Source organism: Bombina bombina, chromosome 4 (assembly GCF_027579735.1).
Source record: "Bombina bombina isolate aBomBom1 chromosome 4, aBomBom1.pri, whole genome shotgun sequence".
Taxonomy (NCBI): Eukaryota; Metazoa; Chordata; class Amphibia; order Anura; family Bombinatoridae; genus Bombina; species Bombina bombina.
Window position 1 is genome coordinate 1,181,016,793 of NC_069502.1, and position 16,283 is coordinate 1,181,033,075.

Below are 16,283 nucleotides of genomic sequence, written 5' to 3' on the forward strand. Positions count from 1 at the left end.
ATTTATTATAGGGTTTTTGAGGCGGGAGTGAGGCGGATTAGGGGTTAGTACATTTATTAAAGTAGCGGCGTGGTCCGGTCGGCAGATTAGGGATTAATAATTGTAGGTAGGTGGCAGCGACGTTGGGGGCGGAAGATTAGGGGTTAATAAATATAATATAGGGGTCGGCGGTGTTAGGGGCAGCAGATTAGGGGTACATAGGGATAACGTAGGTTGCAGCAGTGTACGGAGCGGCAGATTAGGGTTAAAAATAATATGCAGGGGTCAGCAATAGCGGGGGCGGCAGATTAGGGGTTAATAAGTGTAAGGCTAGGGGTGTTTAGACTCGGGGTACATGTTAGGGTGTTAGCTGCAGACTTAGGAAGTGTTTCCCCATAGGAAACAATGGGGCTGCGTTAGGAGCTGAACGCTGCTTTTTTGCAGGTGTTGGGGTTTTTTCAGCTCAAAATACCCCATTGTTTCCTATGGGGGAATCGTGCACGAGCACATTTTTTAAGCTGGCCGCGTCCGTAAGCACCGCTGGTATTGAGAGTTGCAGTGGCGGTAAATTATGCTCTACGCTCCCTTTTTGGAGCCTAACGCAACCCTTCAGAGAACTCTCAATACCAGCGTTGTTTAAAAGGTGCGGGGGGAAAAAGCACGCATAGCTAACGCACCCCTTTGGCTGCAGAACTCTAAATCTAGCCGCATATGTGGTATGGTCACGCTGTGTCAGGGATATGAGGGTGGCCTTCTGGTCATCCTAGTGACGATTTTTCCTGAGTATGGACTTATTTCTGGTCCTTGTCCTTCTAGGGAGCTCATCTCCCTAGGCAGTGGTCCTGTGGCAACCTTGGGTATCTCTGTTTGATTTGAGCCTGTGTTGGATGGTCCTTTGGATCTCTTATGGGGTCCTCTATTTTCCCCCTCGAGGGTAGATGGAGGTTTTTGACTTTTAGGGGTACTTTTTGTGGGAGTTGAGAGCCGCATGGCTGGCTCCTCAGAGGCCTTTGTGCTCAGCAGACTCTGGGTCTGAGTGGTCTCTAGCACGGCTTTGCAGGTTATATAACTGATTAACAGTTAGCTGGGCTTTTGGCTTTTCCCTTGTCGATTAGAGTTTTTGTAGGCTGTCGGGTAATTTCAGGCTGTGGTGCATTGCGGTATTTTGGGTATTGTTTTCCCAAAAGTAATGAATGCAGCTGTGCACTCCTCCTGTTTAAGAAGAAAAACATAAATGATGCTTACCTGATAATTTTCTTTTCTTCTGATGGGAAGAGTCCACAGCTCCCGTCCAAATTTTATCTATGAGGCGGCAGTACATTTTTTGTTCTTCTGGCACCTTTTTCACCCTGATATTTCTCCTACTGTTCCTTGTTCCCTTGGCAGAATGACTGGGGGAGGTATTTGAAGCCTTTGGCTGGGGTGTCTTTGCCTCCTCCTGGTGGCAAGGTTCTGAATTCCCAAAAGTAATAAATGCAGCTGTGGACTCTTCCCGTCAGAAGAAAAGAACATGATCAGGTAAGCATAATTTATGTTTTTATAAAAGTTATTCCTGATTTAATATGGCCATCTCTTTCACAAGAAGTCTCACCATAAATGCTCTGATCACTAGTGATTTACAAAACTGCTTAGTAACTATGGTGAGTGTGTTTATCTCTCTTAAAGGGACAGTAAATTAAGATTGTAATATACATTTTTTAATTATGCGTAGTAAAAAAAATAAAGTTGCAAGATTTATGTACATGTATTATTATTTTTGCCCCATTTTGAGAACTGAAAGAGAATGTGGTTGGCTTTAGAAGACTAACCCTGCTACATATATGTTTCTAATTGGCTTCAGCAGAGAAGATAAGAAACTGCAAGAGAAAAATTCGCATTGACTCTTCCAAATAAGGCGATTAGTGGATGAAGTTTGGTTATTGAAAAACAATTGCAGCAAAGTGTTAATACATTATAAACATTTTAAACGGCAGCTAGTATGTTAGTTTATTGCAAGACTGCAGAGAAATTTTGTAATTATAAGGTGTTTATTACGCATTTATTGGTGACCAGTTAAATCTGTGTTTCCACTGCTGTAAGCAATCGGTGTCAAGTATGTAACAGATTTAGGCAATGTGCAGCGTTTTTAAAGGGACATGAAACCCAATTTTTTATTTTGTAATTCAGAGAGAGCATGCAATTTTAAACAACTTTCCAGTTTATTTCTATGATCTGATTTGTTTTGTTCTCTTGATATCCTTTGTTAAAAAGCATATCTTGATATCTTGATAGGCTTGGAAGCTGCTGATTGGTGGCTGCACATGTATGCCCCACGTTATTGTTATTCAACAAAATATACTAAGAGAATGAAGCAAAATAGATAATATAAGTAAATTGGAAACTTGTTTTAAAATTGTATTCTCTATCTAAATTATGAAAGAACAAAATTGGGTTTCATATTGTTTTAAGTAAATGTCAGTTACAGAATTAGTTTTTGGCCCTGTAAGGATTGTGGAACATAACATTTAGACAAAAGCTAGCAAAACCAAAGTAATGCATATACTGTGATTGTGATTTCTTTTACTGCACAGAATTTAACATTTTATATTATAAACAGTGTTTCGTGTTTCTTTTAGTATTTCTGATGCACAACTCTTTTTTTCATACATAACATAAAAAGATTTAATTCACTGCATCATCACTAAGTTTTATAAATCCTTTCAGAATTGACATTTGCTCCAGTTAACCTACATGCTAATTATTTCCTAATTTAGAAAAGTCTTTTGACTAAAAATATATTACAATGAGTATTATTTTGTTTTCTAAATTTTATTGCTGGTAATCCATTTCTCTGGGGATAGACAATTGTGATAGACAATAGTAACATAGTTTCCTGTGCCAAGAGAGATAGCAATCAGCTTTTACCCTACCTATCATAGGCGAATGCGCAGCGTATAAATAGCAGCAAAGCTTGCCAACGCAACAGAATCCGCTGGGAGATAGCGCGTCCAAACGGAAGCAATTTGCAACAGAGCAGAGCAGGGGGCATCGGACTGTTTGAAGACAGGACATTTCCGCACATGGAAAATTGCTCATTTCTAGTAGGAACGCTACTAATAAATAGCTATGACAGTCTAGACATTAAGAAATAAAAACATAACCAGCAAAAAAGGACAATAGAAAAACTGACATTTTGTTCCATAAGTATATTTAAGACAGAAAACAAATGGACTTGGCTTAAAAAGTACTTTTTTTACATTTATTTTTGAATGTCCCAGCCTAATAAAGAATGTGAACAGTGAAATAGTTTCCAACTATTAAAGACCAAAGACTTTAAAAATAGAATTCTCAAGTGGTTAACGTCCCTTAACTGTGGCTGCACACTCTAGTGACCTATTTATAACTGTACTTAATTGGCTGCAACAGAGAAGGTAACCTAAGTTACAACATGGCAGCTCCCATTGTTTAATAGACACTTTTTTTGCACTTATTTTGTTAATATTTAAACACCTAATGGAACTTTAAAAAATACATCTATAGTACATACTATTCTCAGACTAATCTTTTCTTTGAATATATCATTCTATCTGGCATTTATTTAGTGTTTAATGTCCCTTTAAAGGGACACTAAAGTCAAAATGAAACTTTCATGTTTCAGACAGAGCATGCAGTTTTAAGAGAGTTAATTTACTTCCATAATCAAATTTTGCACAATCTTTTTATATGCACACTTTTTGTGGATGTGCACAAGTTCAGTGTATATGTATACTAGTCTGTGGCTTTCACATGATACATAGGGCCAGTCAATTGGGGGGAAAATACATTTTTGGGAGGGGATCTCAACTGGTCAGCATTATCTAGGTATTAGGCTAAGATATATAATTTTCTGCTGTTGATTATAAAAATTCTAATTATGTCTGATATTGGCTGATGTTGTGCTGACATTTGCTACTGTCAATAATCGGGCACAGTAGGAGTGTGGATGGTTTGAATACTCTTTCAATCGGTTACTGGAGTCTGAAACAGGGATGTTTCTACACTCTTTCACTTCTACAGACTATACCAGATGTAGAAAAACGCTTAAAGTGGGTCAGGGTTGTCTTCTGCTCCGGCGAGGGTATGCTGTGCCTTTCGTTATAGAATGGCACCATGGTGTCCTTCTGAGGCACGTTCTGGCGTTGTTGGAGGATCCCATCCTTAACGGATACGGGAATCGAACGGCTGGCAGAATTAGCTATATGAGGATGAAGTAATCTTCTTATAGCCTTGTTTATTGAGTATGCTTTCTAGTCCTGAGCTGGAAGAACATGATCCCGGTCTTGCGGGTGTGTCTGTTCTTCTTGGGTGATAACCTAACCTATTTTATCCGGTTAGGATGATTTTTTATTTGAGCTCATGTTTTTTCTGGAATCGATACTCCCGATTTTTGATCGTACAGTTTACTTCTACAGAAGTTTGTTTAAGGACTAGTTAGTCCTATGTTTTTTAAAAAAAAAAAATGCTGTCAATTCCCCATCCCTGGGGATGACTGTTTGTGGTCTTGACTGTATCGACCCTGAGTTTCAGGCTGGTCCTGATTGGGTTCTGTCTAGCAGCCTTTTTGAGACACGTGGCATCTGTTCTGCCTGGCTGGTCCGGTTGAGGCACCGAGTGTTCACATTATTATTTTTGTTATTCAGCTAAGCATTCTGTGAGGGCCTGAAGGTCCGTGAAGCATGGGGGATTGGTTCAGTCCTTGTTAGCCCCTCTAGCTGTTCGACTGGGAACACTCTGTTTTCCGTTATTTCGTCGGAAAGAGGAGTGTTTACTTCCCTGCGTGGGTTGGGAGGTGGAGGACTCTGGCCTTCCTTGCCGCCGGCCCTGACGGTCTTGCCTTTCAGGGGCTCCTTGGTATTGTCCCTTTTTGGACTTGTTCCTTTTGAGGTTCTCTTCCCTCGGGTCGAGATTTCTGGGCATTGTCCGTTTCTCCTTAGTGGTTTTAACAGCTTTATGGGGGAGGCCGTGTGGTTGTTCCTTATTCGGGAGTTTGTTTCCCTATCAGGGAGGTTAGGCTATGTTGTCTCCTCCGAGCTTCGATTGGGGGTTTTGTTCTACCAGGGTTTGGGATGCTCTGCATTCTTTTTCCTTGGGTGTGGTCCTCCGTGTGCGTACTCTGAATAGATATGGAGACTTGCCTTTGTTCTACGCGCTTTTCGAGTGACTTTGCTCTTTGAGGTTCTCCCTTGTCTCTAGAAGTCTTGGCACGCCTCTGACGTGCTCCAGCTCCATTTTGGAGTGTTTGGACTCTTGTAGGGGGTGTTCTCTTCCTTTGGGTTGAGATTAGTGAGTGAATCTTGTTCCCGTTCTCCGGGCTAGTCCGGTTATTCCCCAGTGAGGTCTGATTTTTCAGACAGGGTATTCCCTGGGGTGTTGTTTGTTTTAAACAATTCTGGGGCTCGGGCCTATAGTTTTGTTTGGGATCTTTCTGGAAGTTCAGAAGCTTATGATCCAGTGGTTGGTCAGTTTTTCCCAGGGAAGATAGGCTGTGGCCTAAGGAATGGCTAGTTAAGCCTGCTTGCAGCTTGGTCAGGTTCTGGGTGCTCTCAGATGTGCTACTTATGGCTTGCCTTGTCCTTTAAAGGGATAGTAAACCCAAAAACTTTTTAAATCTTTATTAAAACTTCATTATGTATGTGACATATTTCAAATAAGTACCTGTTAAATTTTTTCACTCGTTTTCTAGTTATTCTAAATCAAATATCTTTATATTGCCAAGCCCATTTTTATCACATTATGTGGACCCTATAATGATGTTCTACCTAGGTAGAAACATCATGGCGGTCCGCATGCGCATATAATTATTTTAACAGTAACACATGCGCATTTTGGCCCCTCGGTCCTAGCATGACCGTCACTATTCTGGCACAGGAAGCAGGGCGGACTTCATGATAGTGACATCAACGTTGGTGGGAGTGGCGCACCAGAGCGCTGAAGTTTCACGGAACACAAGCACATTGGGGAATCATCTGTGTTACTTTACTAGAGGTAAGTATAATAAGTACCCCTAGGCTAACGAGCAAGTTGATTTGATCTTAGTAAAAGGGCGTTACCCCTAGACTATCATTTTTTTAACCCCTAGAGAAACGAGCATGTTTTTTTCTTATAAGGCAGTGACTTATGAGAGTGACGAACCAGCAATTATTTTTAACCCTTAGACTAACGAGCAAGTTGTTTTGTTCTTACAACACTCAGATTAATCGCAGGAGCTGCAAAGATTAAAAGCAATAGCAAATTCAGATGCGACTAAAGTTAATTATTAAAAACTGAATTTGCTATTGCTTTTAATCTTTGCAGCTCCTCTAGTATAGTAACACAGATGATTCCCCAATGTGCTTGTGTTCCGTGAATCTTCAGCGCTGAGCGCTCTGGTGCGCCACTCCCACCAACGTTGATGTCACTATCATGAAGTCCGCCCTGCTTCCTGTGCCAGAATAGTGACGGTCATGCTAGGACTGAAGGGCCAAAATGTGCATGCGTTACTGTTAAAGATCTTAGATGAAAAATAATTAGAAAACGAGTGAAAAAATTTAACAGGTACTTATTTGAAATATGTCACATAAATAATGAAGTTTTAATAAAGATTTAAAAAGTTTTTTGGGTTTACTATCCCTTTAAACAATGTATATTCCCTTTTGTGGGGAGTTCTCTCTGTGTTCTTCGGGACATCTGGATGTTTTTCATTGTTTTCATCAGACTTGACTCATGCCTTGTGAGCTTGTGCACTGTTGTTATGTGCCCTTCCCTTTGGGGGGTTGTTTGGTCCTTCTTATGAAGGGGGGGGGTTCCTCTCTCTTGAGGGTTGTTGTCCTGTCTTATGTGCAGGAGGTTGGAGGAGGTATTTTTATCCTGTAAGGGTGAGCAGTTTGCCTTTCTGGCTTGTGCTGTTCTTTCTGTGGAGATTGGAATCTTCATGTTGAGACTGTCAGTTATGATGGATTCTCATAGGAATCTTCTGCATTTGCGATGTTCATCTCCTATGGGTTATCTTTGGCAGTACCTGTTTGAAGGAGCTTGTGGATTAGCACCCGATTTCTGTGGGGGGTGACGAGTTCACCCCATTCCGTCCTTCCCTAGGGTTTGGTATTTGGGGTCCTTTCTGTTCCCCTGTTATTCAGACCTGCCTGCCGTTTGGGCTGGTCCGGTGTGGAGCAGCATCTGAGATATGTGGTCATCCTCAGGCCTTTTAAGGTTCGGCGAGCCTTCTTGAGGTTTCGGGCTTTCTCTATGTTCAAGATATTTGAGAAGGACTGATAGTCTTTGGATAGCCTGTGATGTGCCCACTGTTTAGTGGATGTTTAGCAGTCTGGTAATTGGGATTTGATATCTCTTTTCAGCTGTTCTTACTTGCTGGCAAGTATTCTTTTTCAGAGTCAACCTGGTATGACTGTAGCGTGTGGGTTGACTCAGGTGTTCACTTATCTGGGTTTGCTGCACGTGTTCTATCTGTGTATATTTCAATATTCTGAGTTATCTGTGACTTGAGGACTCTGTCTTCTGTTGTCTTTGAAGATGCGGTATTTAGGAGACGTTTTCTTCTCGGTTTCTGTTCCCAGTCTTAACCTTGTGGTTTCTGTATATTCCGGAGTCTGACCTGCTATTTTGGTCTAGTGGTGTGCTTAGTGGCTTCACTACCTGAAGGCTGAGAGTTTCCATACCCACTGTGGGTGCTGTGGTTTCTTGTTGCCTGCCTGTTTCTGAATATCATTCTGGTCTCTATGAGCTTGGCTTGTTCTTGGGGTTCTTTTTTTTCATTATTTGGGGTCCCTTCGGGGATCCTTGTTTTTTCTTTCATGTTTTCTTCTTTTTTGTGGGAGTTTTTGGTGCTTGATCCCTTTCTCTAGTAAGGGGTGGGACTTTGGGGACCGACTGCTGGGCGGTGGTGTCTCCTGGAGGCGGGTTGGCTCAGTCGAGTCCTTTCTGCGGTCTCTATCAAGGTTTTATGGACTATCTGCATGTCAGTGTCCTTTGGGCTTTTCCCCTTTTTCTAAGCTTTATCGGCTTCGGACGAAGTGGTTGTTTTTGGTAGGGTTGTAGGCCTGGTGCCCTCAGAATGGGCCTCCTTTTGTACCCTTCCGTTTTGCATTCAGTGTCCTCTATAGTTTGGGTATTGTTTCCCAAAAGTAACGAATGCAGCTGTGGACTTTTTCCATTTATGAAGAAAAACATAAATTATGCATACCTGATAATTTTCATTTCTTCAGATGGAAAGAGTCCACAGCTCCCTGCCCGTGTTTTTCTATCTGGCGTCTGTTATTTTTATTCTTCTGGCACCTTTTTTACCCTGATATTCCTTCTACTGTTCCTTGTTCCACGGCAGAATAACCGGGGAATGAGGGAAGTGGGGGAGGTAGTTAAGCCTTTGGCTGGGGTGTCTTTGCCTTCTCCTGGTGGCCAGGTTCTGAATTCCCAAAAGTAATGAATGCAGCTGTGGACTCTTTCCATCTGAAGAAAAGAAAATTATCAGGTAAGCATAATTTATGTTTTCATTGATGAAAAAACATAAATTTAAAACTTACTTAAGTAACTTTTATATAACTGCTACTTTGCTACTGCACACTACGGCAGCCCCGATACTAAGACACACAGATCTTTTGCGCATGATGTTGGTAACGAATGTAAATCTACATCATTTCATTGGAGCTCAGCAGAATGCGCGTGTCTTTAGTACTGTATGGCAGCAGTGTTTGCAACAATGTATAACGCTGCTACAAGAGTATATTTACTCTTCAACAAAGGATTATCAAACACATTTGATAATATAGGTAAATTAGAAAGTTGTCTGAAATTGTATGTTCTAACTTTACTACCCCTTTAAGATGTAATGCCTTTAATTTATGTTCACTCTTTAGATAATAATGTAACTTTCATCTTGGTTAAAGCAGTCTGGATTTTGGTAATTAGTAGGACAAGATGTATGCTTTACAGAAGCTGTGCAAGAGTATACTGTATGGCTCATACTTTCATATTTCCTTTTAAATTGACTGTTTTATGTTGTTTTTATTATACATACATACATAGTGTGTTGCTTTTGTACTTTATCTTGAATATAAATTACACATATCTGTAGTTTCTTCTGGTATAATGAGCCTAAAGGTTCAGTTTGTTTGTAATTTATTTTTGACACTGTTTGGAATATATTGCTAGTGGTGTGACCCTTTAATCTTTGTTTTTCAGGGTGCTGGGGACAGTTTTGTTGGCGCTCTGGCCTTCTACACTGCACATTATCCACATCTCAGCATAGAAGAAATGGTGAAGAGGTCTAACCACATTGCCTCAGTGAGCGTGCAAGCTGCAGGAACACAGAGTTCCTATCCACGTAGGAGTGACCTTCCCCAGGAAATGTTCTAGCACTTATCGATCAAAGTATCTGAGATCAAGGTGGCTCAATAAACACAAATGATTAGATATTGAAAAACATAATGTTTGGCCTCACTAAACCATTCTGAAGATTCTTATCTTCTTGCTTTTGCCATGGTCTTTTTGTTCAAAATTATAATAAATGAATCCATGATTTCATAGTTATTTACAAATATCCAAATGATGGTATTCCCATTGTGTCTCAAATCCTAATTTCTCTCTGGAAGACATGGGAATTCCCATACTTTGTATGGAGTGCCATGAACCCACATCTAGTCTGACCTCCTAACCTTATAACCCCACCTTCTGCCATCCAATAACTCACACTCCTCACCAAGAAGCTCCACCTAGTTAACTCATTTTGTGTGTGTGTGTGTATACATATATATATATATATATTCCACTTCCAACAACCTGCACACACACGTCATGCTAAGGGCTCCTTTTCCAAACTATTCTAGGTGCGTGTACAGTCTGCCTATAATAATGTCTTGTATATTTATTTCAATAAAATAAAAGCGGGTGCTATAATGTATATTACATTTTATAGGTAAACTAAACATCAAGGCTGAGGTAGCAGATTTGAAAAGGTATTTGTGTGTTTATATACGCACTCACACACCTGTTTAAAATAATATAACAAAGTCTAGTTCCTGTGCAGAAGTCCCCAGACTGAAGTCTGAGACTTAGATGTGCACTGAGCAAATGAACTTGCCATGAGAAATAACAGTAAACATTTGTATAATTATGTAAGACAAAAAGGTATATCATTAAAAATGAATGTAATGTTTTTTTTATTTTTCTTGTTTAAAGGGATATGAAAGTCAAAATTCAACTTGCAGGATTCAGATAGATCGTGTTATTTTAAGACACCTTTAAATTCACTTCCATTTTCAAATGTGCTTCGTTCTCTTGGTATCCCTTGTTAAAAAAGAATACGCACATATACATAGTGGGAGCTAGTTGCTGATTGGTGCCTGCACACATTTATCTCTTGTGATTGGCTACCTAGATGTGTTCAGCTAGCTGCCAGTAGTACAATGCTGTTCCCTCAGCAAAGGAAAACAAGAGAATGAAGCAAATTTGATAATAGAACTAAATTTGAAAATTGTTTAGAACTTTATGTTCTATCCAAATCATGAAATATTTTTTTTGTGTTTCCTGTCCCTTTAAAGATATTGCAAGTTGCATTTGTCATTTATTGAGACTTGCAAATATAAGTGCTGAAAAGCAGTGCATGGAATGGTGGCTGGTACTTATGTAATTTTATCTAAATAGATCTCACATTTCAAGTTTATTTTTAACAAATAAATGGATATTTTACTGAATATTTCTGGATTTAATGCTATACGAGGAGCATTGCACGATCATTTAGTCGACAGATCTGTTTCCAGAATTCATTCTATTAAAGAATAACATTGAAAACAAGTGTTTAAAGGAGCACTCTGTCAGTATATTTATAAGAATCTTCAGTAGTGCTCTCCAAATAATATATCAGCCTATGGCAGGGTTATAATACAATGTATTTAATAATTATCCTTTAAAATATCAACCCTCAATCAATATGCATCTACTAGAAACCATTAAATTAATATAAATATCTGAATTATTTTTATTAGTTAATATCTATGAACATATTGGAATATATTTGTAATACCAGGATATGAAACAATATTATACATGTTAAAAAAAAAAACTATTAAGATATGCTATACTTCTTACAAAGCTCATAAAAGTTTACCTTTAAAACCAGCCTTATTTACAAATAGCCTTTCATTCAATTAACACAATGGGATTCCAAGTAAAACACTTTACTCTAACACAATTCTACTTTAAAATATCAAAATTTTCACAGATAATTTACTTAGCATCAATGATATATGTTTAACAATAGTAAAAAAATGTAAAAATGAAGCTCTCCAAAATGCCAAAGTTTCAATGCTTTATTTTAGAAAGTGCAGAGTCAAACAGCCACGACGTTTCGGGGAGCTATGCCCCTTAATCATGTGGTAAGTGATAGTACAGGTACACCTGTTTAAATAGCTCACCTTGGGATTTTAACCCTTACAATCTTGTAATTCACATTCTATAAATGCAACAGCACCATCTGCTGGTGGAAAGATAGGTAGACCATGTACAAAAATTAAAAACAAAAACAGCTATGAAGCCCCTATACCAGAACCACATCTACACAAACAATAAACACTGCAATTTATTTATTAGAGCTTATTTAAACAACATTAGGCTCCATGATTTAAAACCAATACTACAAAATGTAAGAACACAAGAGCAACACCAGATTAGTAGAACACAGACCAGTCTATCTCTCTATTGAGCCCCCTAGGTTCCAGGGTATCCAACTTAAAAATCCAATAGGATTCACGTTGTTTCAAAAGGATATCCCTATTGCCACCTCTACGGGGGGTCCTAATTTGTTCGATTACCTGGAACCTAAGTTGGCTAATAGGATGTCCCATAGCCAAAAAATGATAAGCTACTGGTGCAGTGAATACCTTACACCTGATGTTGCTCTTGTGCTCAGTGATCCGATCCCGTACCCTCCTAGAGGACTCGCCAATGTAGGCTTTCCCACATGGGCATTTGATCATGTAAATAACATAATTGCTATTGCAAGTAAAGTAGTCCCTATAATGAAATTTATAACCACTATGTGGGTGTAAAAAATAGGGACTCTTTATTATAGAGTTGCAATTGCTACACCCTAGACAGGGAAAACAGCCCAAATTCTTTTTGGTGATAAACCGCTGAGAAAGTGTTCTACCAGGGCCAATGTCAGCTTTAATCAAAGAGTCCCTCAAGCTCTTACTACGCTTATATGCTGGCATAGGCATTTGGTCAAATTCAACAACCCCCGAATTGCAATCTTTCAGGATACCCCAATGTTTTCTGATAATTTTCCAAACCTGATCACTTTGTCTGGAAAATTCAGATACAAAAATCATTCTCTTTGAATCTTTTTTAGAAGACAACCCAGGTTTTAACAATGATTTTCGATCCAATTGGGACACCTGATTGATGGTGTCAACAATAAGATCTCTGGGGTACCCGCGTTGCACAAATTTGTCACCCATTTCTGAAAGTCTCAAGGGTACTAACGATTCCTCTGCAACTATGCGCTTAACTCTAAGCAATTGACTCTTTGGCAATGATCTGACTAGTGAAGGATGATGTGCACTGTTATATAATAGCAGGTTATTCCTATCAGTTTCCTTGCTGAAAATATCAGTCTTGAAATTGCACCCATCCTTCAAAACAGTCACATCCAAAAAATCAATTGAAATTTCGCTATAAGTAAGTGTAAACTTGATACTGTTTGTCGAATCATTTAACTCCCTAACAAAAAGTTCAAGGGCTCCAACGTTGCCCAACCATATGCCAAAAATATCATCAATGTAGCGCCACCAGGTGGCGCCACACTGACGAAATAAATAATTTTCAAAAACAAATTTTTCTTCAAAAAGATTCATAAAAATGTTTGCATAGTTAGGGGCAACGTTGGAGCCCATGGCTGTACCCTGTAACTGAAGGTAAAAAAAGTCTTCAAATAAAAAGTAATTGTTAAAAAGTATAATTTCCAACAATTGCAAAATAAACCAAATCTGTGAAATGGAATATAAACCAGAAGTAAAAAGCGCATGTTTAACAGCTCCCAGTCCGCTCTCATGGGTGATTGAGGTATATAAACTTGTCACATCCAGACTGAAAAGAATGAATTTATCAGTCTGGAGTTGCAAGTTGTTCAATTTGACCAAAAAATCATTAGTATCCTTAATGAAAGTACTTGACTGCTCCACCAGGGGTCTCAAAAGTTTATCCAAGAAGATGGATATCCCTGAGAACACAGAGTTAGTTCCAGCCACAATCGGTCGCCCAGGTGGAGCAGTCAAGGACTTATGAATTTTGGGCAGTACATATAGTACTGGCGAGATCGGATCTTTAACAATGAGATATTTAGCTGTTTTATCATCAATGATGCCATTGTTGAGTGCAAATTTAACAGTGACAGTTATCTCTTTAGTAATCTTAGATAGAGGATTAGCAGCAATTTTCTTATATACATTTCCAGTACTTAACTGACGGTAAACTTCAGACCTATAGTCAGTTTTGTTCAAGATCACAGTAGCACCGCCCTTATCAGCTTGCTTTAAAATCACCTTGTCATTAGATTTAAGTGACTTCAGGGCTAGATGGTCAGCTGCTGTGAAGTTGACAAAAGCAGATTTTATCTTATGCCTCTGTTGAGAAACCTTAGACTGCAATTTCTGTACGTCCAAAAGGACAAGTTTCTCAAAAGTAGCTATGCTATGATCAGTGACCACAGGATAAAATGAACTCTTATTAAACAACCCCACATTCTTAATGCTTAAAGTGTTAGTTTTATTGACACATTTCTCAGCAGGGTCAGAGCTAACAGCAGTGGTACAAATATCGCTATTAGACTGTGATACCCCCTTATTCTTATTACAATGCCAGAATTTTAATCTTACATTTCTGAAAAATTTATGTAAATCCTTGTTAAGGTTAAAGAAATCACAGTCACTCAATGGGCAAAACGATAGTCCTTTCTGCAGAACATCCGCTTCCCTTGGATCAAGCGGGCAATCAGATATATTAACCACTGATGATTATTCCTCCAATCGTATTTACCGCTGGGTATACGACCCTATGGGAAAAGAGCGCTACGTCACTTCCGGCGCAAGGAGAAGGCAACAGCGACGCAATGCAGCGTCAGGCAGCAGCTCCGACTCATCCTCTGATTTTTTACAAACAGAGGCCTCCGACAGTGCAGGAGAAGGGGCCGGAAACATCGGGGGCACAAGCAAGGCAACCAAGGTAAACAAGACCAACAGAGCGTTAACCAACAGGATCACCAGGGCACGCAAGAAGATATAGTGGTTAATATATCTGATTGCCCGCTTGATCCAAGGGAAGCGGATGTTCTGCAGAAAGGACTATCGTTTTGCCCATTGAGTGACTGTGATTTCTTTAACCTTAACAAGGATTTACATAAATTTTTCAGAAATGTAAGATTAAAATTCTGGCATTGTAATAAGAATAAGGGGGTATCACAGTCTAATAGCGATATTTGTACCACTGCTGTTAGCTCTGACCCTGCTGAGAAATGTGTCAATAAAACTAACACTTTAAGCATTAAGAATGTGGGGTTGTTTAATAAGAGTTCATTTTATCCTGTGGTCACTGATCATAGCATAGCTACTTTTGAGAAACTTGTCCTTTTGGACGTACAGAAATTGCAGTCTAAGGTTTCTCAACAGAGGCATAAGATAAAATCTGCTTTTGTCAACTTCACAGCAGCTGACCATCTAGCCCTGAAGTCACTTAAATCTAATGACAAGGTGATTTTAAAGCAAGCTGATAAGGGCGGTGCTACTGTGATCTTGAACAAAACTGACTATAGGTCTGAAGTTTACCGTCAGTTAAGTACTGGAAATGTATATAAGAAAATTGCTGCTAATCCTCTATCTAAGATTACTAAAGAGATAACTGTCACTGTTAAATTTGCACTCAACAATGGCATCATTGATGATAAAACAGCTAAATATCTCATTGTTAAAGATCCGATCTCGCCAGTACTATATGTACTGCCCAAAATTCATAAGTCCTTGACTGCTCCACCTGGGCGACCGATTGTGGCTGGAACTAACTCTGTGTTCTCAGGGATATCCATCTTCTTGGATAAACTTTTGAGACCCCTGGTGGAGCAGTCAAGTACTTTCATTAAGGATACTAATGATTTTTTGGTCAAATTGAACAACTTGCAACTCCAGACTGATAAATTCATTCTTTTCAGTCTGGATGTGACAAGTTTATATACCTCAATCACCCATGAGAGCGGACTGGGAGCTGTTAAACATGCGCTTTTTACTTCTGGTTTATATTCCATTTCACAGATTTGGTTTATTTTGCAATTGTTGGAAATTATACTTTTTAACAATTACTTTTTATTTGAAGACTTTTTTTACCTTCAGTTACAGGGTACAGCCATGGGCTCCAACGTTGCCCCTAACTATGCAAACATTTTTATGAATCTTTTTGAAGAAAAATTTGTTTTTGAAAATTATTTATTTCGTCAGTGTGGCGCCACCTGGTGGCGCTACATTGATGATATTTTTGGCATATGGTTGGGCAACGTTGGAGCCCTTGAACTTTTTGTTAGGGAGTTAAATGATTCGACAAACAGTATCAAGTTTACACTTACTTATAGCGAAATTTCAATTGATTTTTTGGATGTGACTGTTTTGAAGGATGGGTGCAATTTCAAGACTGATATTTTCAGCAAGGAAACTGATAGGAATAACCTGCTATTATATAACAGTGCACATCATCCTTCACTAGTCAGATCATTGCCAAAGAGTCAATTGCTTAGAGTTAAGCGCATAGTTGCAGAGGAATCGTTAGTACCCTTGAGACTTTCAGAAATGGGTGACAAATTTGTGCAACGCGGGTACCCCAGAGATCTTATTGTTGACACCATCAATCAGGTGTCCCAATTGGATCGAAAATCATTGTTAAAACCTGGGTTGTCTTCTAAAAAAGATTCAAAGAGAATGATTTTTGTATCTGAATTTTCCAGACAAAGTGATCAGGTTTGGAAAATTATCAGAAAACATTGGGGTATCCTGAAAGATTGCAATTCGGGGGTTGTTGAATTTGACCAAATGCCTATGCCAGCATATAAGCGTAGTAAGAGCTTGAGGGACTCTTTGATTAAAGCTGACATTGGCCCTGGTAGAACACTTTCTCAGCGGTTTATCACCAAAAAGAATTTGGGCTGTTTTCCCTGTCTAGGGTGTAGCAATTGCAACTCTATAATAAAGAGTCCCTATTTTTTACACCCACATAGTGGTTATAAATTTCATTATAGGGACTACTTTACTTGCAATAGC

General features: G+C 39.1%; 1 protein-coding gene across 2 annotated transcripts in view; it reads left to right on the forward strand.

Annotated features, from left to right (window-relative positions):
- RBKS (ribokinase) overlaps positions 1-10,682 on the forward strand; it is a 463,219-nt gene extending 452,537 nt beyond the window's left edge. For both annotated transcript variants that reach the window (XM_053712653.1, XM_053712654.1), the window contains exon 9: positions 9,172-10,682. In XM_053712653.1, coding sequence (XP_053568628.1) covers positions 9,172-9,345 — 174 coding nt within the window. In that variant the 3' untranslated portion in view covers positions 9,346-10,682. The remainder of the gene's footprint in view (positions 1-9,171) is intronic.
- The last annotated feature ends 5,601 nt before the right edge of the window (positions 10,683-16,283 follow it).